The 20,746-nt window shown below is 47.1% G+C and overlaps 2 protein-coding genes across 3 annotated transcripts; one reads left to right on the forward strand and one right to left on the reverse strand.

The window, feature by feature from the left end:
• Window positions 1–3,346: 3,346 nt before the first annotated feature.
• On the forward strand, window positions 3,347–5,831 carry HSD17B10 (hydroxysteroid 17-beta dehydrogenase 10). Of its 2 annotated transcripts, none has more exons than XM_082717554.1 (6): window positions 3,347–3,648; window positions 3,911–4,075; window positions 4,704–4,868; window positions 4,980–5,108; window positions 5,190–5,298; window positions 5,498–5,831. In XM_082717554.1, exons 1-6 carry the CDS (start codon window positions 3,526–3,528, stop codon window positions 5,686–5,688), a joined length of 882 nt encoding a protein of 293 aa, XP_082573680.1. In that variant the 5' UTR covers window positions 3,347–3,525; the 3' UTR covers window positions 5,689–5,831. The 2 variants fall into 2 exon arrangements, with proteins under 2 accessions (XP_082573680.1, XP_082573679.1); XM_082717553.1 differs by having other exon boundaries at window positions 3,417–3,541.
• A 152-nt stretch (window positions 5,832–5,983) lies between these two features.
• Window positions 5,984–20,669, reverse strand: RIBC1 (RIB43A domain with coiled-coils 1). The gene is made up of 8 exons (XM_082717552.1): window positions 20,554–20,669; window positions 20,116–20,207; window positions 13,757–13,873; window positions 12,335–12,416; window positions 11,787–12,131; window positions 7,371–7,489; window positions 6,322–6,716; window positions 5,984–6,206 (listed from the first exon to the last, which is right to left on the reverse strand). Exons 3-8 carry the CDS (start codon window positions 13,871–13,873, stop codon window positions 6,125–6,127), a joined length of 1,140 nt encoding a protein of 379 aa, XP_082573678.1. The 5' UTR covers window positions 20,116–20,207; window positions 20,554–20,669; the 3' UTR covers window positions 5,984–6,124.
• Between the last annotated feature and the right edge of the window lie 77 nt (window positions 20,670–20,746).

Below are 20,746 nucleotides of genomic sequence, written 5' to 3' on the forward strand. Positions count from 1 at the left end.
CTAGATAGAAGTGGTTAAAAATAAGAGGAGGTGAAGGCCCCTGGAGTTAAGCAGATGGAGGAATCATGAAGCTGGGCCCAAAATTCTCCCAAGATTGATTGATTGATTGATCAATTCATTCATTGGTATTGAGTGGCTAGTACATGCCAGGTAGTGCTCTGGGGATTGGGTAGCCAAGAGGTGAACCAATAGGACAAGACCCTGCTGCTATGGGGCTTACCTTCTAGCAGGGAGAGAACTATACAACACACACAGACACACACAGACACACAAATAAGACAGCGTTAGACAAGGCTCAAAAGTCTTTAGGCACAGTTCCATGACCCCCAAATTTCTGAAAAACATAAGGTTGTGTTTTCATACATTGGAACCCAAAGCCATTAGGTGACAAAACCTGACCTGAAGTAATGCAAAGCTATCTATAGTCTTGATTAACCCTTAGTGTTAATGTTCATGCTTTTCACTCTAGAAATACTAATGTTTAATTATAAGTGATGCTCTAGATCTTTCTCAGTAGTTACATATCATCGAGTATATGCAATTATGTAATATAGAGTAAGTATTCCTTTGTAAAATTGAAAAAAATAAAAATCTGAATTCTAAAACACACCTGGCTCTGAGATTAGAAAAAAGATTACGGGCCGGTAAGTGCTATGCAGAGAATTCAGATATGCAATGTGTTGGCTCACAAATTGGCCCCTGTACATGAGAGCATGGAGAGACCAAAGATAGAGGCAGACTGTTCCAGATTGGTAGGTGGCAGATTTAACAAGCAAGAGAATTTACATACAAGGCTTGTCTTGGACAGCTGAAAGATGAGTAGATCTCTGCACCCACCAACTGGAATCTTAAAATTCTATATAGAGGCTTTAGCTGGGTTTAGCCGTGTGTTCAGTCCAGATGGTTTCAACAACATCTTACTCTCTCAAGGCTATGTCCCTGAAATGGCTCCGGCCGTGGGAACATTGGGCAGAGTATACATTCCGAAGACAGGGAAGGGGTGCAGAGATACCCATTGCAGGCTCCAGCTCTCAGGTCAGCCAGTGGTCACCTCCTCGATAAATTCCTCCAACACAACAGGGTAATAACTAGGTCTCTACACTTGAGTGGTCAGGGAGAGGAGGTGACATTTAAGCTTAGTTCTCTGATCAAAAGAAGAAGAAAAAGACAATCATGCGAACATCAGGGAGAGAGAACTCCAAGCAGAGGGAACAGCTAATGCAAAGATGAACATAAAGAAGCCATGTGGTTGGAGTATATTGGGCCCAGTGAAGGGTGCTGTAAATTGTTGGGAGGACCTCATGTAGTAAGAAAGATTGTGAATCTTGTTCTAAACCCTTTGGGGGGGGACGCCTGGGTGGCTCAGTTGGTTAAGCAGCTGCCTTCGGCTCAGGTCATGATCCCAGCGTCCTGGGATCGAGTCCCACATCGGGCTCCTTGCTCCGCAGGGAGCCTGCTTCTCCCTCTGACTCTGCCTTCCACTCTGTCTGCCTGTGCTCGCTCTCACTCACTCTCTCTCTGACAAATAAATAAATAAAATAAAAATCTTTAAACCCTTTGGGGAATATGGTATAGTGACCATGAGCATGATGGTTATCAACAACTAGGAGGCCAAGAAGGAAATCTTTCTGGCTGGGAAAGCATGTGGGGAGATACTTCAGAAAGAGGAAACATAAACCTGAATGGGGCTGAAAATGTAGACTAAGGTTTATGGCTTGAAGACCTTGGTTTGCGGAAGAGTATAAAAGAAAGTCAGATTAGGTAGATTAGGTGGGCTCAAGATTCTAATTGGGATGCTGGCTGAAAGATGTTCTAGGATGACTAAAGACCTGGGTCTAACATGACAGTGTCTGGCTGAGGTCCACTCAGCAATGTGTGATTTGGGCTCTGGAATTTATTTATTTATTTTTTAAAGATTTTATTTATTTATTTGACAGACAGAGATCACAAGTAGGCAGAGAGGCAGGCAGAGAGAGAGGGGGGAGGAAGCAGGCTCCCCGCCAAGCAGAGAGCCCGATACGGGGCTCGATCCCAGGACCCTGGGATCATGACCCAAGCCAAAGGCAGAGGCTTTAACCCACTGAGCCACCCAGGCGCCCCTGGGCTCTGGAATTTAAAATACGTTTGACACAGAAAGAGGACAGTAGAAGAGACTGAGCTGATGAAAGATGTTTTTGCTTCTCTGTTTATGCCTCTCTGGGCTTGTGCTTCTTAAGAATGTCTGTCTCAGAGTGTATGTCTCCTAGCTTCTCTGTCTCTGTCTCTGTCTCTTTCTCTCTCTCTCTCTCTCTCCTTTTAAAAGATTTTATTTATTTATTTATTTGACAGAGAAGTCACAAGTAGGTAGAGAGGCTGAGGCAGAGAGAGAAAGGGGGGAAAGCAGGCTCCCTGCTGAGCAGAGAACCAGGGGTGGGGCTCTATCCCAGGACCCTGAGATCATGACCTGAGCAGAAGGTATAGGCTTAACCCACTGAACCACCCAGGCACCCCAGCTTCTCTGTTTTTTAGTGGCGCTCCACACCCCCATCTCTTTGATCCTGCCTGGCATCTCTGCTCCTTTCAATCTCTTCCTTAACATAGTTCCCTTTGAGGAATACCCAACTTTTGTAGCAACATGGACGGGACTGGAAGAGATTATGCTGAGTGAAATAAGTCAAGCAGAGAGAGTCAATTATCATATGGTTTCACTTATTTGTGGAGCATAACAAATAGCATGGAGGACATGGGGAGATAGAGAGGAGAAGGGAGTTGAGGGAAATTGGAAGGGGAGGTGAACCATGAGAGTCTATGGACTCTGAAAAACAATCTGAGGGTTTTGAAGGGGCAGGGGGTGGGAGGTCGGGGGTACCAGGTGGTGGGTACTATAGAGGGCACGGATTGCATGGAGCACTGGGTGTGGTGCAAAAATAATGAATACTGTTATGCTGAAAATAAAAAATAAATAAAAAAAAACATAGTTCCCTTTGGAGGCTCTCAGAATCTCCATCTTTGGATATCTGTGTCTGTCTATGTCTCAGAATCTTGTTCTCTGTCCCTTTCTTTCTCTGTGTCTATACTGTAATTATCTTTTCCTCCAACTGAACTGTGTCCTGCTGGAAAACATGAACCTTTTAGTATTCCCCTTGGTATCCCCAGTGACCCGCACACAGCCTGGAATATGACTCTCATATGTTTATGCTTGAATGAAGTCTTTTTCTGCGGATTAAGGAAAACTCTCAATCTCCTGTCCACCTACTCCCCTGCGGAGTTGGCCGCCTGCCCAGACAACAGCTAGAGAGTTAAGCGGAGTGTGTGGTTGGTACTGAGATGCGGCAATCCGGTTCTTTCTCCAGGTGAAATAACTCGGGAGACACCTTGAGGAGGCCTCGCCCTCTCCGCTGGGGACGCTTGCAGCCGACGCCACGCCCCGAAGACTTGCTCCTCGGTCCGCCCCCTCGCCCTCCCCCCCGCCCTCCTCCGCCTCAGCCAATCAGCGCCCGCCTGCCCGTCAGGCTCCTGGAGAGTTCGGAGCAAGATGGCTGCGGCATGTCGGGGAGTCAAGGTAGTGGGGTCTTCGCTCCTCCTGGCTGCTCCGCCACGCCAACTGGGACCACGCGGCCATGGATCTGGGGGGAAGAGCTCGGTGCCGGGCGAAAGGGTCACATTTATGTAGGCCTGGTAGTGCGGCGGTTGGGCTCGGGAGGTGAAGGTCAACTCTCCGCGGCACATGTGTGTGGGGTGACCGGGTGGGCTTTCTGGGGGTGAGACACCAGAGGCCCTGTCCTGAAGGAGAGGAAACACAACTGGGTCACACCGCCGTCGCCGAAGCCTGGAGAACACAGGAACTTCCGTCGCAGAAGCCTGGAGAACAGGCAGATGAAAGGGTGGGGGTGGTCTCCACGGTGTACCGTTGACTGATCTTTCTTCACAGGGCCTGGTTGCTCTAATAACCGGAGGAGCCTCTGGTCTAGGTCTGGCCACAGCAGAGCGACTGGTGGGGCAAGGGGCCACTGCTGTGCTTGTAGACCTGCCCAACTCAGATGGGGAGGTCCAAGCCAATAAGTTAGGGAAGAGCTGCGCCTTTGCCCCAGCTGATGTAAGTGTGGGTATGAGGTCACCAAAACCGACCTGGGAACCCGTGGGGTCCTCCTTCCCTAAGGGTGCTATCTTTGTGGTTGATGGACCTATCTCCTTGTCCCTTTTGGCCTGAGCCATCCGTCCAGCACTGTGGGAGCACCTACAATAAGGAATGTACAAAGCCTGGATCCACAGCAGTGGGGATGGGAGTTGGATAAATCAGAATCTCCCGGAGGGGGTATGGATAGTTTGAAAATGCATATTGTGCCCTGTAATTTTATATTTACAAAGTTGAAAAACTTTTCACAAAACAAACTACAGAAAGTAAAAACTGGATGAAATCACCTTAGCAGGTAGAGGTATAAAAAAGCTAGTTTATCATCATATCAATAATTCTTGAAACTGCTCTGGTCCACAGAAATCTCCAGGGGTATGTGAATTTATCAAAAGAGGGTATAGGTCTGAAAACAGTTTTGAGCACTATGGCACCTAACATTTTTCATTTTGCCCCACTCTCATGTTTTCTTTTGGCCTCCTCCTTGCTTACACGAGTTACTCAGAGACTAGACCTGTTCTTCCCTTGCCCAGGTTTAGTGGTGTGTGTGTGTGCTGGGAGATGAATACCTTCTCCACCTCTCCCTTTGAAGGTGACCTCAGAGAAGGACGTGCAAGCAGCCCTGACTCTAGCAAAAGAAAAATTTGGCCGTGTGGATGTGGCAGTCAACTGTGCAGGCATTGCAGTGGCCATGAAGACATACAACTTAAAGAAGAATCAGGCCCATTCCTTGGAGGATTTCCAGCGAGTTCTTAATGTAAGGTCTCGAGGTTCCCCAGGGGTGTGAGTAAAAGGTATTTGGCTGAGAGTGCCTCCAAAGTTTTTAGGGGACAAAAGTTCCTACAGCATGTCTCTGCTGGTCTTTCAGGTGAATCTCCTAGGCACCTTCAATGTGATCCGCCTGGTGGCCAGTGAGATGAGCCAGAACGAACCAGACCAGGGAGGCCAACGTGGGGTCATCATCAACACTGCCAGCGTGGCTGCCTTTGAGGGCCAGGTGTGTGGGCAAGGGCAAGATTTGTGCCTCCTTGGTGACTTACTAGGGCCCTTCCATGTATGACTTCTACTCCTTCTCCAGGTTGGACAAGCTGCATACTCTGCTTCCAAGGGGGGCATAGTGGGCATGACCCTGCCCATTGCTCGGGATCTGGCTCCCATGGGCATCCGAGTGATGACCATTGCTCCAGGTAGAGGTTTTCCCTCCCTGCCACACCTGGGATTGGGTAGGATTTATGGGCAATTGAGAGGGGAGACTATCTACTACCTCAGCAGCAGCAGCCTTCCATTTCTGGGCATCGGGAAGTACCATAGGTAGAGCTGAGGTGAAGAGGGACCAGGTAAGTGTGAAAGGAAGGGTGGGCCTCTGACTCTGACTGTCTTGTCTAGGCCTGTTTGGCACCCCGCTGCTCACCACCCTCCCAGAAAAAGTACGCAACTTCTTAGCCAGCCAGGTGCCCTTCCCCAGTCGACTGGGTGATCCCGCTGAGTATGCTCATCTGGTACAAGCTATCATTGAGAACCCATTCATCAATGGAGAGGTCATCCGGCTGGATGGGGCCATTCGCATGCAGCCTTGAAGGGAGAGGGCAGAGAAAACCCACGCTCTTCATTCCTTGCTTCCCTTGGAGTACTTTACAGCAACCTGGGAGGAAGTCCCACAGCCATCTTGTAACTGCCTAGCTATCACACCCCGTGCCTAATAAAGTCTCTATTTCTCACATGGAGGGCATAACACTGTGTGCTGGGGAAACCGGCATGGAGAAGAAAGGTGAATGGGTGAAGACTGACAGGGTAAGATGCTCCAAGCCTGGGGTGGTGTGGGAAAGGCAGTACCTCATACTTTTTGTGTCCCATGACAGCACATGGCCTTGATTTTAGTGAATAACTTTATTACCTAGGGTCAAAGGTGTAGGGATAGTGGGAGAAGGGGTTGGGGGAGGGGGCCTGCAGCATTCTCCTGACTCCCAGCCTTCATGAGCTTGATGAGGGAGAAGAGAGATGAGCATCTTGGGTTCAGCGGCTGCTGGTGTTGAACTGTAGGTGGTACTGGGCCGTAGGTTGATTGGTATAGATTATAGAATTCAGATAATTCTGCCTGTGAAAGAAGTACAGAGGCGTCAGAGGCATCAGCTGTTGAGCTCTCCCTCTCTCCCTAAGCCTTCCCATCCCTCCCTCGGCATTCATCCACATTGCCACTCCCTAGAACTCACTGGGCGTTTTGCTCCTTAGCCAGCTGCTGATTGAAGGAGCCCAGCCCCCTTCGAAATTCAGCACAAAGTTCCCTCTCCTGCTCCTCTAGCTCCATTGCTGCCTGGGCCAGGTGCAAGGCCTGGCTCTCCCATTTGGCATCCAGTGCTTGGTCGGCTTGATGCTGTGCCTCCTTTTCACGGCATTGCACCTCCTGGACTTTCCTGATGGCAGCTCTCTGCTCTGGAGTCATGCCCTTCCAACAATAGGGCAGGACCCGGTGGGGAGCCACAGGGTTCTGGGCAACCTGGGGGTTCTCGGTCAGTAGGTCACTGGTGATCTGGTTCTGGATCTCCATGAGGTTGGCCTCCTGTTCGTGCTGACGCTCACGGCGCTGCCGCTCAGCCAGTTCGGCTGCCTGGTGGGGCCCCAAATATGAGCATTAGGGTACACAACTTCAGGGAACTCTCAAGTCACAGGGGAGGGGAAGACATTGCCCTACTCTTCTCCATCTCTGGGAGAAAAGGAATAGCTCTTGCCTGGCCTTTAAATGACCTGACTGGGGGAGGGGTGGAATGGACAGGGAACTTCTTGCCCTCTGGGAACGCTTAGACAGAGGGGCTGGGGAAGGGACGGTGATGTTCTGCTCTGAGGTCATCCTGAGTCTGGATGTGGGGAAGAGCATCTTCTCCACTAAGAGGGTCCTTAGGTGAAAAGGGATGTCCTCAGGTTGATGAGAGGGCTGGTGTTGATTCAAGAAAGGTGGTGTGGGGGTGCCTGGGTGGCTCAGTGGGTTAAAGCCTCTGCCTTCTGCTCAGGTCATGATCTCAGGGTCCTGGGATCGAGCCCTGCATCGGGCGCTCTGCTCGGCAGGGAGACTGCTTCCTCCCTCTGTCTCTGCCTGCCTCTCTGCCTACTTATGATCCTGTCTGTCAAATAAATAAATAAAAATCTTTAAAAAAAAAAAAAAAAAAAAAGGAAAGGTGGTGTGGGCAAAGGCATGGCTAAGTTCCCCATGACTTTGTTCAAGGGGTTGGGGAAAGCCCGGTACACTGAATGGCCCAGGCCATACCTGGGCTTTGTTGGCATTGGCCATAGCAGACATCATGGCCACGCGACAGGACTCCTCTAGCTTGGCCAGCTGGGCAGCCCGCATGTCCACGGCAAGGCGCAGTTGGTCATCAAGCATATCTACACAGAGAAATATGGCCAGGGCACTATACTTGCCTGCTCTATTCCTGGTTCACTCATTCAGCCATTTGTTCAACAAGCTTGGAGGATGTGTGTGTGTGTATGCTTGGGAGGGGAATGTCTTAATTGTAGGGATGTGGAAGGAGTTACTCTTTGAGCTTAGGGATAGCCAGAGTAGCAGCAACAAGGATTTCTCAGGTGCCTAAGTGAAAGATGCAGGGAGATCGATCTCCTGCAAGATCGTACCACCGTGTGGGAAGGGCAATGACAGGTGTATACAGGCATTATGAGAGCTTTCAGTGGTGGGTGAGAGGAAGGCTTCCAGGAGGAGGTGATCCTTGAAATGTGCATTGCATATAGAAAGGAAGAGGAAAGGGCATGCCAAGCCACGTTTTCATCTAGCCACACCAGTGTCCTTGCTGTTTGTAGATCATGTCAAATACTCCTGCCTCAGGGATTTGTAATGAACACTATTCTTGGCTCCTGCTCTCACTTCCCCCAGGTCTTGCTCAGATATTGCCACCTTGGTGAGGCCTTTGCTGTCTCTCCTACCTAAAATTGCAACCTTCCTGTTCCCAACATTTATCCCCCTTACCTGATTTATTTTTCTCCCTACCATCTGTCACCATCCAATATACTCTACATTTCACTGATGTTGTCTCTTGCCTTTCTCTCTCCTCACTAGGAATTAGCCTTGGTCCAGGAATTTTGTTTGTTTTATTCACTCCCATGCCCAGAACCTAGATCAGAGCCTGGCACATAGTAGGTGCTCAATAAATATTTGTCAAATGAACAAGGGAAACCAAGAAACAGTATGGTCTGTATCTGAAACTACAAATAGTCTGCTCTTGCTGGAGGATAAAATGCAAGTGGCTAGGGAGCTCTGCAGGGACCAGACCAAGGGCCAGAAACTTGCCCCAAAGGTGGTGGGGGAACATGGAAGGATTTTAAGCAAGGGGGCAACACAATTAGATTTGTATATTAGAAAGCTCCTCCCAGGGACCAGTATAGAATGCATTCAGGCTGGTGGGAGACAATGGAGGTAGGGAAGGCATCTTGGAGGGCTCAAAGCAAGCCCAGTATATAGAAGGTTGCATTAGCAGTATGTGATGAGAGTAAAGAAGAGAGAGATTTGGATGCTTCCTAGGGTCCTGGCTCAGGTGGCTGGGTACATGGTGTGGCCATCACTGGAAATAGAAGATCCAGAATGAAGAGCAGTCTAGGAAGCATGGATGAATTGTTTAGGAAGGCTGAATTGAAGGTGGTCAGCAGGCAGAGGTGGTGACATAGCAGCTGAAACCAGAACGAGGGCCAAGGGCACCTGAGGGGAGTGTGCAGGGGAGGGAAAGCAGTGTGCCAGGGACCAAGTCTCAAGAAGAAGGGTGTAAAGGAAAAGCCCACAAAGGGCAGACACGGAGGGAATGGTCAGAGAGCTAAGAGCAGAATGGACTAGCACTGAAGCCAAGGAAGAGAGAGGCTCAAGAAGGATGTGATCAGAGTCAAGTGTAGCAAGAAAGGTCCAGGCAAGGAGTAAAGACTAGGAAAAAAGCCTCTTATACTGGATAACACAAAGAATAGTGTCAGTGAAGTTGGATGGGGAGAAAGGAGATCTCCCAGGGGGTTGATGTGTGACTGGAAAGGAAGAAAAGACAGCAAACAGAAGCAGATTTTTCAACAAGTATGCTGTAAAGTAAGACAGCTATCGCACAGCACCTAGAGGAGTCACGGGGTACAAGGAGGCTTTAATTTTTTTAAAGAGGGGTTAGACGTAAGCATGTTTACAGCAGACACAGAAGGGACCAGGGGAAGGGGAAATGTTGAAAACACAAGGCAGGGGACACCTGAGAGAGCACAGCCTGGGGGCGGGTGGAGGGAGTGGCAGGGATCATGAGGGTCCTCACTGAGTGCATTATTTGCTCACCCTTTCCCACATTCCATCCAGGCTTAGCATTCTGTTCCTTTGCAAACTATTCTCCTGCCTCAGGCCTCCAGATCTCTCCCTGTATCCCAGACTGGCTATGTACCCCCTAGGATCATAGAGATAACATGGCTGCCTGCTGGCCGCCTCCTCCTGGCTATAACAGTCTTCTATCTTACCTCCTTGTCTTTGGTCTTCCCTTCTAATCCAGTCCCCACAACAGCTGGCAAAGTTTCGTGTCTAAAACACAAATCATGTGGCCCCAATGGACAACACCCTCTCTGTCCCACGGCTCCTACCTCACTCAGTAGAAGCCAAAGTCTGCACCATGGCCTGGAAGGCCTACTGGATTTGGCCCCTTCCCCTCTCTGACCTCATTTCCTATCACTCTTCCCCTCAGTTGGTCTACTTCAGCTACTCAGTGGGGAATGGCAGCCCTACTGCCATTCCCCAAACATTCCAGACCCCCTCTCTCCCTCCTGTGGGACTTTGTACTAGCTACTTCTTCTACTTGGACAGTTCTTCTCGTGATTGTTCACATTGCTCACTCCCTTGTCTTCAGATCTGTATTCAAAGGTTACCTCAGTGAGGTTTTCCTTATTGAAAATGGCAGTTGTGCATCCCTCTTCCAAAGTCCCCATGTACCCTGTTTCATGCTTTATTTTTCTTCTGAGCAACTATCTTAACCACCTTATACAGTTGACCCTTGAACAACGCGGGGCTTAGCCTACCAAATCTTAAAAAGAAGAAGAAAAGAAAACCATAGGGGAGAGAAAATATGTTTATAGTATTATATTTATGTTTTAAAATCCACATATAAGTGGACCTGTGCAGTTCAAACCCGTGTTGTTCAAGCGTTCACTGTGTATTTTACTATTTCACCTTGTTTATTGTCTGTCCCCAGGAGAGTGTGAATTCCACGACAGCAAGGATTTTTCTATTTTGTTCACTGTGCCAGGCACAAAATAGGTAGCTAAATATATACTGAATATTGAAATGGTCTTGTCACTCTGCTTTAAACCCTTAAATGGTTAACCACTGGTTACTGAGTTAGCTCCTGGTTACTGAGTACTGATGTTTGTGCTTTACATACAGTGTCTCATTTGATTCTCATATGAGCTCTGCGTGGCATGGATTATTATCCCCATCTTAAAGATGAGGAAGCAATAAAGTCACAATTCCTTAGTTTGGTGTAGAAAAAACTCTTGCACGTCTTCTCTTCCTCCAAGCCCTCAACCCTAGGCTGCACGAACACTAAACTGTTCATGCATCCTAAACCCTTGGACCATTCACAGCCCCAGTTCTCTACCTCTTGCTTACCCCTCTGCCTAGAATGACTTTTTCTTGACCCTCTCCCTGACTTGGAAAAATTGTACCCAACTTTCCCAAATTGGTTTCTAACAGCTGACTTGTGCCACCCCCCTATCCTGCCTCCCTTTTCTTGTTAGAATTGACCACTCCCATACTGATGTTCCCTTCATGTCCTATAAACTCTTTTGTCACAGTAACTGTCACAGCACCTACCAGTGTTAAAGCATAAATATTTTCTGATGAATGACTTGTCCATATATCTTTGCTCTTTCTCTAAACTGATTTTCTAGAAGGGGTAATGGTTCCACGGGACCGTGGAGGGCAGGGTGCCTGTCTTATTTACTTTGTTCTCTAATTGTTCATTCAACAATGATTTACTGAGCTCCTGATACTGTGGTAGGCACTGTATGAGGCAGCTGGGATACAGGAGTGGAAATGAGAGATGTGGTTTGCCTTTAGTGAGCTGACATTTTGGAGAAAAGACAGACATCCCACAAATACTTCCCAAATCAGTGATATCTCTGATAATCGGCAAACTGAACAAGATGCTGCAACAGGGATGACTTGCAAGGTGAGCAGTGCAAATAGATGAGATGATCCTTGCCCTCAAAGGGTTACTCTAACAGAAGAGGAGGATGTGGTTGCACAGTGTCATGGTGATAGTAGCTCCTGGTTACTGAGTACTGATGCTTGTGCTTTACATACAGTGTCTCATTTGATTCTCATATGAGCTCTGCGTGGCATGGATTATTATCCCCATCTTAAAGATGAGGAAGCTAAAGCACTGAGAAGAAAATTCATTTGCCTAAACCCAGTGGTAAGTGGCAGAGCTGATAGGTCTGTTTTCACTATGCTGCCTCCACATAATGGAGTTCCAGGCTGACTGGGTACCAATGGCTACACTGTCGGTTACTGAAGGAGGTTGGGGAGTTTGGGGTCTGCTCGGTCTAACCTTTTGGCATCAGCTCTGTGGGTAACTGGACCTCCCCACTCCCTGGGCCCTGATCCTGGCTGAGAACAACTCCCTACCAGGCCTCAGGTCTCAGTGTGGAGGGCACAGCTACTTACCCGCGCACTTCTCATCATCCTGGACTTGCTGTTGCTCCTGCAGCTGCCTCTCCAGGCTGTATCTGAACTGCTCCTGCTGCATTTTCAGGCACATGGCCCTCTCCAGGTCCTCCCCAGCAAAGCACTGCAAGCTGGCTGGGCCACAGGGGGGATCGCTGGGGCCAAGATAGGCTGGAAACTCCATCCAGAGTCGGCCAGGATCCCAAAGGTCAAATTCTTGCCGATTCTTGAGCTGCTGCTTTTGCTCCCGAAATTCCTGGACTTTCTTGTTCAGCCGACGTGTCCGTTCTGCCTCTTCCTTCTCTAGCATCTGGGCTACTAGATCATACTGTTCCTGGTAGGTACCTGGGGGTGGTAGGCGGATCATGGAGAAGGCCCCACCAGAGAGACCAAGCCCACTCAGCATGGCCTCTGCTCCCAAGGCCCATCTGGTTTATCCCACCACATCCCAGGCCTCAGGCCCCACTCCAGGGCAGAACTGCCCTACCTCAGCCCACTCAGGCCCTTACACTATCCTTCTTGGCTTGCCCTTAGCTTTGAGATTTTACCATAAGCTGCCTCTTTGCTCTGCTCTGTTGCCTCTCGAAGCTTTCGCTCTTCCACTTGGCTGTTGAGGGCTTTGACATCCACCTGATCCCAAAGAAACAAGCTAAATCAGGGTAGAGGACCAACAGTGGGCCTTGAATACTCGAACACAAACTGCTCAGAACTTACCTGCTTCAGAATCCTCCTACAGATCCTCAGTACCTACTGGATAACGTTCTGCCACCTGAACATGTTTTGTAAGCCCCTCACTGGTCTAGCCTCTGCCTCAGTCTCCAGCCTTATCTTCCTCTGCCCACCCTCAGAGCTCCGGGCTCACAGTTTCCTGTGCATCTGACATTGTTTGGAACAAATAGCCTTAAAAAAAAAAAAAAAAAAAGGAACAAATAGCCTTTGCTCCAGCTGCTCCCTCCACTTGGAACTCTCTTTCTTCCTCTCTTAATCCAAACTCCTATTCATCCTTCACCACCCCACCTCAGGTCTCACCTTACTGATTCCTTAGGCAGGTACTACTCCCATAGAATCTAGGACCCACTGTTCACATTATATTGAGGTTTGCCTCTGTCAATGATCTCCTCCACCAGACTGTGAGCGCATTAAGGGCAGAGCCTGGGCCCTACTGCCCAACCCAGTTCTCTACCCAGAGTGGACCCTGAGGAAATGCTCGCCAACCGGATCTCAATCACACCACACATCTCTCAGTCAACTACTTGTTTGTGTCAGGCACTGAGCCACCACCATATGTTAATATTCACTTTCACACTTCCTATATTTAGCTTCATTTTACTGAGAAGGAGCCTGGAGCTCAGAGAAGATAGGTGACTCATTCAAAGGCCACAAATCTAGTAAACAGCAGACCTGGCCCTTGAACATAGGTATGAGGTCTTTTCCAGAATACTGAGCTACATCTCCCCCCTCCACCATCCACCTACCCGGCAATCTATTTTTTTCTTAAACTATCAATATTTTCTTTTATTTTGATTGTAATTCCTTTAAAACATTTCAAGATAGTGTAATAGGGAATGCAGTTTAGTGAAGAGTAAGTCCCTCCCATCTCAGATGCTCAGCCTAGTTAAGAGTTGCTTATGTGGCCTTCCAGACAGCATGTAGGCATACACAATACCAAATATTCTTTAGACTTCTTTTGGCTTCAGGTTACCTGTCTCTCGTGAACCAGGCCACTCAGCCCAGAGCTGACTGGCAGAGAGTCAGCTGTCACTGGCTGCTCTTCCCCACTCTCTTCGCCTGCATCCCCAGGCCCTTTCCTTCCCTCACCTGGGAGTGGACGCCTTCTCTCTGTCTCCTTCCTTTCCAGCTGGAGGGCCTGCTTAAATCAATGAGGGCTATAACAGACACTGCTACATTCCTCTCTGGGTGCAGGAGTGAGATGACCGCTGGTCCTAAGAAAGCCCCCATTGCCTACTCACCCCCATGACTCGGGTCCGTACATTGAAGAATCGGCTCTGTCGCTCTTTTTCTCGATTTCTTCTAGCCTCGATGGCTGCCACCTCCTTGGGATCTGGGGACAGGTCTACCTTGTACATCTGGAGCAAGGGTGGGGTGGAATAGCCAATCAGTGCTGATCACCATACTTGACTACACTCCCACTCCTATTCCTTTCTTCCTACGGCACCAGTAACACCAGTTATTGATTCCTGATTTTACTTCCTGATCTATCTCTGTCCTACATGTTTGCTGTCACCACCCTAATTCAGGCCTCACAATCAGGTGCCAGACAGTATTTTCAGGAGCCTCAGTGGCTTCCCTTGCTCCAGTTTTACCCTCTCTACTCTTTTATCTGCACTAGCAACGACAGTGCTCTTTCTGAAAGCCCATTTGGCCATGGCACACCACAACTTAAAAACTTTAAAAGTAACAGGGCACCTGGCTGGCTCAGTCAGTGGAGCCTGCGACTCTCGATCTCACAGTTTTAAGTTCAAGCTCCATGTTGGGTATAGAGATCACTCAAAAATAAAAAATCTTAAAAACAAAACCAAAAACATTTAAAAGCAGCATTAGGGGTGTCTGGGTGGCTCAGTTGGTTAAGTGTCTGCCTTCAACTAAGGTCATGATCTTAGGGTCCTGGGATCCTGCCAGTGTCTGCTCCCTGCTCAGCAGGGAGTCTGCTTCTCCCTCTTCCTCTGCCCTCCCAGCCCCGGTCATGCTTTCTCTAATAAATACATAAAATCTTTAAAAAGTAAATAAAAGGTTTAAAGCAAATGGCTCCCCAGTGTTTATAAGATAAAGTCTAACCCCTTTGGCAGATTTATGATCTACTCCTTGCTCATCTTTCCAAGTCTCCAGCTCATTTACAATTCCCCCCTGTTCATGTAATGCTCTGTTCGGTTTTCCCCATTCCAGTAGATGGCACCACTTCTTCCCCTTTATTTGTCGTACTCTCTAATCACGTGAAAGGCTAGAGGGCTTACATTTGCCTGCGTTCTTTCACATTTTGGGAAAAGCCCACTTTTGGCAATGTGAGCCAGCCAAAACCACAGCCAAAAACACTTTTGCAAACATAAATCTGATCGTGTCTCTCACCTGCTTAAAATCCTCCACTGGCTTCCCACTGCACTTAGAATCCGATCCAAACTCCTTACCATGGGTTTCGAGATCCGGCTCCTGCACACCTTTCCAATTCATCCTACATCACAGTCTCCCTCACTTACAGTCCTCCAGGCACACTGGCCTCCTATCAAGTCCTCCAACACAACAACTGTTCCCATCTCAGGGCCTTTGTACATGGTGTTTCTTTGTTCGGAATACCATTCCTCAACTCCTCCTATAGCTAGTTTCAGTCCTTTATCGTTTTTAAAAAAGATTATTTATTTATTTATTTCAGAGAGAGAGAGAGAGCATGAGAAGGGGAGGGTCAGAGGGCAAAGCAGACTTCCCGCCAAGTAGGGAGCCTGATGCGGACCTGATCCCGGGACTCCAGGACCATGACCCTAGCTGAAGGCAGTCGCTCAACCAACTGAGCCACCCAGGTGCCCACTATTTATTGTTTTTTAAAATTTAAATTCAATGAACATATAATGTATTATTGGTTTCAGAGGTAAAGGTCAGTGATTCGTCAGTCATATATAATACTCAGTGCTCATTACATCAGGTGCCCTCTTTAATGTCCATCATCCAGTTACCGTACCCCCAAACCCCTGATCCTTTAAAAAAAATTTTTGTGACTGAAATATTTGACGTATAGAGCAAAACATATATATAACCCATATGCAAGTTAAGAAGCATGATAGGACACCCATGAACCAACTCCCCAACTTAAGAAATAGAACTTGATCGGGGCACCTGGGTGGCTCAGTGGGTTACAGCCTTTGCCTTCGGCTCAGGTCATGATCCCAAGGTCCTGGGATCCAGCCCCCCCATCGGACTCTCTGCTCAGCAGGGAGCCTGCTTCCCTTCCTCTCTCTGCCTGCCTCTCTGCCTACTTGTGATCTCTGTCAAATAAATAAATAAAATCTTAAAAAAGAAATAGAACTTGATCAATATTATCAAGTGTCTTATGTCTTTTCTCCCTCATCCTTACCCTAAGAGATAACCACTGTGTGAATGTTCACATTTGCTTACTCATAGGCATTAATATACTATTTATGAACTGAGGGTTTACTGGGAGGGAGGGAGGGAGGGGGATGGGGTAACTGGATGATGTAATGGGCACTGGGTATTATGTAAGACTGATGAATAACTGACGTCTACCTCTGAAACCAATAATATATTATATGTTAATTGAATTTAAATTAAAAAAATAAATAAATGCAAAAAAAACAAAGAAAATATACTGTGTATGTATAGGACTCCCTGGACAATATTTTGAAACATTTTCTTGTTTTGGAACTTTATAATGTATTATGTAGTATGCATTTTTCTTCATCTTACTTTTTTTCGCATATGTTCATTCTATCATTTAGGAAATATTTATGGAGTGCCTACTGTCAGACACTCCTTTAAGCAGCTGGGAGACATCAAAGAATGAAACTGAAGAGAATCTGAGTCTTTGTGAAGATTACTTTTTAGCTGGGTCAGAGAGACAATAAACAGTACATTAAAGAGTTTGTAAGAAGATGGTAAGTGCTATGGGGAAAAATATAGAGCAGAATAAAGGGACTTGGAAGCACCAAGGAAATGGGGAAGGTTGAAATTTTCAATGTGGAAACCAGGGAAGGCATAATTGAAAAGGTAATATTGGAGCAAATACTTGAAGGTGAAGGAGTCACCCAGGCAAATATACAGGAAGAGAACACTCCAGGCAGAGGAACAAGTACAAAGGCCTTAAGGTGGACACAAAAAGCACACACTCAGGGGAACAACAGGGAGGCAAGTGAGTGGAGGAGAGGTAGGTAGGAAATGGTATTAAAGAGATAATGGGGGGACAGAGCATGTAGGACTTTAAAGGCTGTGGCTTTTACTCTGAGAGTAATGGCAGCCACTGGAGGGTTTTGAGCATGGGAATGATGGCTGCTATGTGAATAGACTGGTGTCTAATAGACTGGCTACTATGTGAATAGACTGAGGGGACCAGAGGCAAGGCTAGAAGCAGGGAGACCAGACAGGAGGCTATTGCAGCTGTCCAGGCAAGAGATGATGGTGAATCATACCAGGTTAGTAGAAGCATAGATCATGAGAAGTGGTCAGATTCTGGATATTTTTGAAGATAGAGCCAATAGGACTTCCTGAGGATCACATGTGCAGTATGAAAACAGTATTAAGAATGATTTCAAAGATTTGAGCTGGGGCAATCAGAGGGATGGAGTTGCTATCAACTGAATAGTCTGTGTAGGGACAACAGTATGGGATGGGGGGGAGGGTAGGATCAAGAGGTCAGTTTGGGAAGTGTTGAGTTGGAGAGGTCTATTACATAGCCACTGATAACAGACATATGGTACAGTGAATTTTATTGCTAGTCCAAAAGATCTGCTGCTTCTCCCACCAGAAGGCTATACATCCGTATCTCATTGCCCTCAATCTTAGCCACGTGGTTGGTTTTGCCCTCTGCTGTGGGAGAATTGACCTGTGCCATTCCCAAACAGAACTAAGAGCCATGATGTAACTGTCCCTCACCCCCTTTTCCCTCTTCACTCTCTGCTATGAGAGTGGCAGTGCCCAGCTTAGGGCTGCTCCTTCAGTCTTGGTTCTGGGATGATGACATAGAGCAGAGATGTAGCCAACCCACATCAGACAAGAAGCATGAGTGAGAATCCTTGTTTTTCTAAGCTGCTGAGATTTGGGGGTTGTCTGTAACCTGAGCATAATTTAGCTTATTTTGACTGATACAAAGGAATTTAAAGCTATAAAGCTGTAAGAGATCTGTAAGGGAGTAAGCATAGATGGTGGATAAAAATGCCCCAGGGAAGATGGGGAGAGGAGGAGGAGTCAGCACTGGAGACACAGGTGGAGTGTCGGTGAGGTGGGAGGAAACCCAGGAGTGTGGTGTCTGAGAAGCTTTTGGGAGAGAGCGAGCAACTGATGATATGTTAAAATGAGGATTGAGAACTGACAGGTTTAGTAATGGGAGGGATGCTGATGACCTTAACAGAAACATTTCTGGTGGGGTTGTGGGGATGAAAAGCTGACCGAAGTAAGCTCAAGAGAGACAAGGACTCTGCACAAACAACCCAGTTTATTATTTTTTAACTGCAAAAGAGGGAGAAAGAACCTGTAGATTTAAAGAAATATATATACAGGTGGGAAAGTTTCTCTAGCAGATAACCTAGGAGTGCAAGTGCTAATCACAGGGCATAAGCGTACTTGACTTTACAAGATAATGTTGTTTTCCAAGGAGATTTTACCAATTTACACTTTACACTTTACACTTTCACCATAGTGTATAAAAAGCAATACTATGGCAGATTTTAATTTTTGCCAATTGGTGAGTTTAACATTATAATTACCAATTTTTATTGGAATTATCATTATTGCTAGTGAGATTTCACATGTGTGTTTTGACCATTTTTTATTACTCTTCTGTGAAGTGCTCATTGATACCTTTTGTTTATTTTAAAATCAAGTTGCTTGTCCTTTTCTTATTAATTTTAGGAGTTATGTATTTTATATACTAATCATTTCTTAGTTTAAATGTGGCAAACAGGGGTACCTTGGTGGCTCAGTCAGTTAAGTCCCTGCCTTCAACTCAGGTTGTGATCCTAGGGGCCTGGGATTGAGCCCCAAGATGGGCTCTCTGCTCAGCACTGCTTCTCCCTTTTCCTCTCCCTCTGCCCCTCCCCATGCCTGTGCTCTTGGGCACATGCTCTCTCTCTCTCTGGCAAATAAATACATAAATAAATAAAATCTCAAAAAAATAAATGTGGCAAACACCTCCAATTTGTGACTTGTCTTTTCATTTCATTGCCTTTAAAATAATATTTATTTATTTTTAAATATTTTACTTTTTTATTTGACAGGGAGAGAGACAGAACAAGCAGGGGGAGTGGAAAGCAGAGGGAGAGGGAGAAGCATACTTCTGCTGAGCAAGGAGCCTAAATCAGGGCTCTGTCCCAGGACCCTGGGACCATAACCTGGGCTGAAGGCAGCCCCTTAACCAAGTGAGCCACCCAAGTGCCCCTATTTATTTAATTTTAAAGTAAGCTTTATGCCCAGTGCGGGGCCTGAACTCATGACTTTGAGATCAAGAGTCACATGCTCTACTGACTGAGCCAGCCAGATGCCCCCTCACTTTATTACTATTTTATGGTAACAGTCGATACAGAAAAAGTATGGTTAATACTCATGTAAGTTATGAAGTAACTTACATGACATAACTTACTCATAAGTTATGAAGCACAACAAAATGAACACCTGTGAACCCTCTGCAGAAGCCAGAAAATAAAACATTATCAATACTCCAGAAGTTTTCTGTGTGCACCTACCCATTTTTTCACTTTCTTCATGCTGTAATTTGGATGAATTTAAATGTAGTCAAATTCAGTGATCCTTTCCTTTAAGCTTAGGAGTTTTCATTATTTAAGAAATCCCCTGAGGTCATATTCCACTATATGTTGGAAAATGTCTAGAATTTGGCCTTTCTCATTTAAGTTTTTAATCCATCTAGAATTGCACTTTATATACAGTGTGAGAAGAAGGGATCCAATTTGATTTTTTTCCAAGTTCCATCTCATCTTTTTAAATGGAACACTAGTTCCTGTCAATTATATGAGATTGCTGTCCCTTGGTCATTTTGTCCCCCTAGCCTGATTGTGACTTTTTCCCAGTTGAATTCATTTATGGTTCCTCTACTAGATACCATCAACCAAGCTTTCTTACATTCCTGGACTTCTCATTAGACTTTTAGACTCTCCCCAGTCTCCAAATGTCATTTTAAACCATTTTAAACCGTTTTAAACCTGGTTTCAGGAATGGCTGTGGCAACCACCAGATCCTTTCCACATCTAAGTCTAAGCACCAACTCCAGCCAATTCATTCTATTTGTCACCACAATATAAGGTCAATGATGGGAAAGATGTGGCAGATATTTTAAGCTTCTTGGATTGCTAAGGCCATGACCTTGTAATGAGCAGGTGGTATAAGGAAATAGGGGGATAAAAGTATGAAGGAGGAGGATAGAAAATACGGAGAACAGAGAGGGGAAAGGGACTGCTGGGGCAGAGAGGGGGTGGGCAGGAGAGGGGCAGAAAAGGAAAGGGGAAGGAGGAAAGCAAGGGAGGGGGCCAGAGTGGGATGAAGCGTGAGGAAAGAGAAATAAAATAGTGAGAAAGGAAGGAGAATGGAGGTGGAGAGCAGTGGCTTAGGGACACTGACTGCCGGGGTTCACACAAAATACCTTGCTTAGCAACGATTGTCAATTTTGAAGCTCCTGGGTTGGGTGGCTCAGGTCCAAGGCTATAGTTAGGCTACAGCAACAGTGTCTGAACTCTGCTTGGAGAAAAAGGAGGGAGGCAGGGGATAGAGGCTGTACCTATGGCGATAGCTTTCCCCAGCCCGTGACCCTGCCGCTCCAGAGTACCCTCAACTCCCTTCACACTCCATCCCCCTTTTCACCCCAGCCCCTTTCCCACCGCACCCCATCCCTACGCCCATTCCACTGCACTTCCAACCCTATTTTACCCTCAACTTGGTGTTAGCTCCCCTAACACCAAATCCTCCCGCCGGCCCCTCCTTCCCTTACAGCCCTCGCTCCCGGGGGGTCTTTCCAATCCCCGACCCTGTTCTTGTTTGAACCTTGCAGCCGGCCAGGCTAAAGCCACAGCCAAGCTCCCACCTTCCTCTTGCCCTGGAGGGCATAACCCTGCTGTGACTTGTCTCAGCAAGCGTGGCCTCCAGTCCCGCCTGCTTCATCCGATCCCAAAAGGGGCAGCATCCTCCGTCGCTACCTCCTCTAAGGGTTGGTAGGCAGGGTCAGAGGTTTGCGTTGCCACGCAACAAGAAAGGGGGGCGGGACCCAAACTCCTGCT

This window comes from Mustela nivalis, assembly GCF_964662115.1.
Source record: "Mustela nivalis genome assembly, chromosome: X".
NCBI classification, from domain to species: domain Eukaryota; kingdom Metazoa; phylum Chordata; class Mammalia; order Carnivora; family Mustelidae; genus Mustela; species Mustela nivalis.

Excerpts from the sequence above, each read along its gene's own strand:
- HSD17B10 (XM_082717554.1), top strand. The coding sequence starts at position 3,526 with ATGTCGGGGAGTCAAGGTAGTGGGGTCTTCGCTCCTCCTGGCTGCTCC. Across the intron at positions 4,869-4,979 it reads ATTTCCAGCGAGTTCTTAAT|GTGAATCTCCTAGGCACCTT; the intron begins GTAAGGTCTCGA and ends CTGGTCTTTCAG. Across the intron at positions 5,299-5,497 it reads AGTGATGACCATTGCTCCAG|GCCTGTTTGGCACCCCGCTG; the intron begins GTAGAGGTTTTC and ends TGTCTTGTCTAG.
- RIBC1 (XM_082717552.1), bottom strand. The coding sequence starts at position 13,873 with ATGTACAAGGTAGACCTGTCCCCAGATCCCAAGGAGGTGGCAGCCATC. Across the intron at positions 12,417-13,756 it reads TACGGACCCGAGTCATGGGG|GTGGATGTCAAAGCCCTCAA; the intron begins GTGAGTAGGCAA and ends CTTTGGGATCAG. Across the intron at positions 12,132-12,334 it reads GAGCAAAGAGGCAGCTTATG|GTACCTACCAGGAACAGTAT; the intron begins GTAAAATCTCAA and ends TACCACCCCCAG.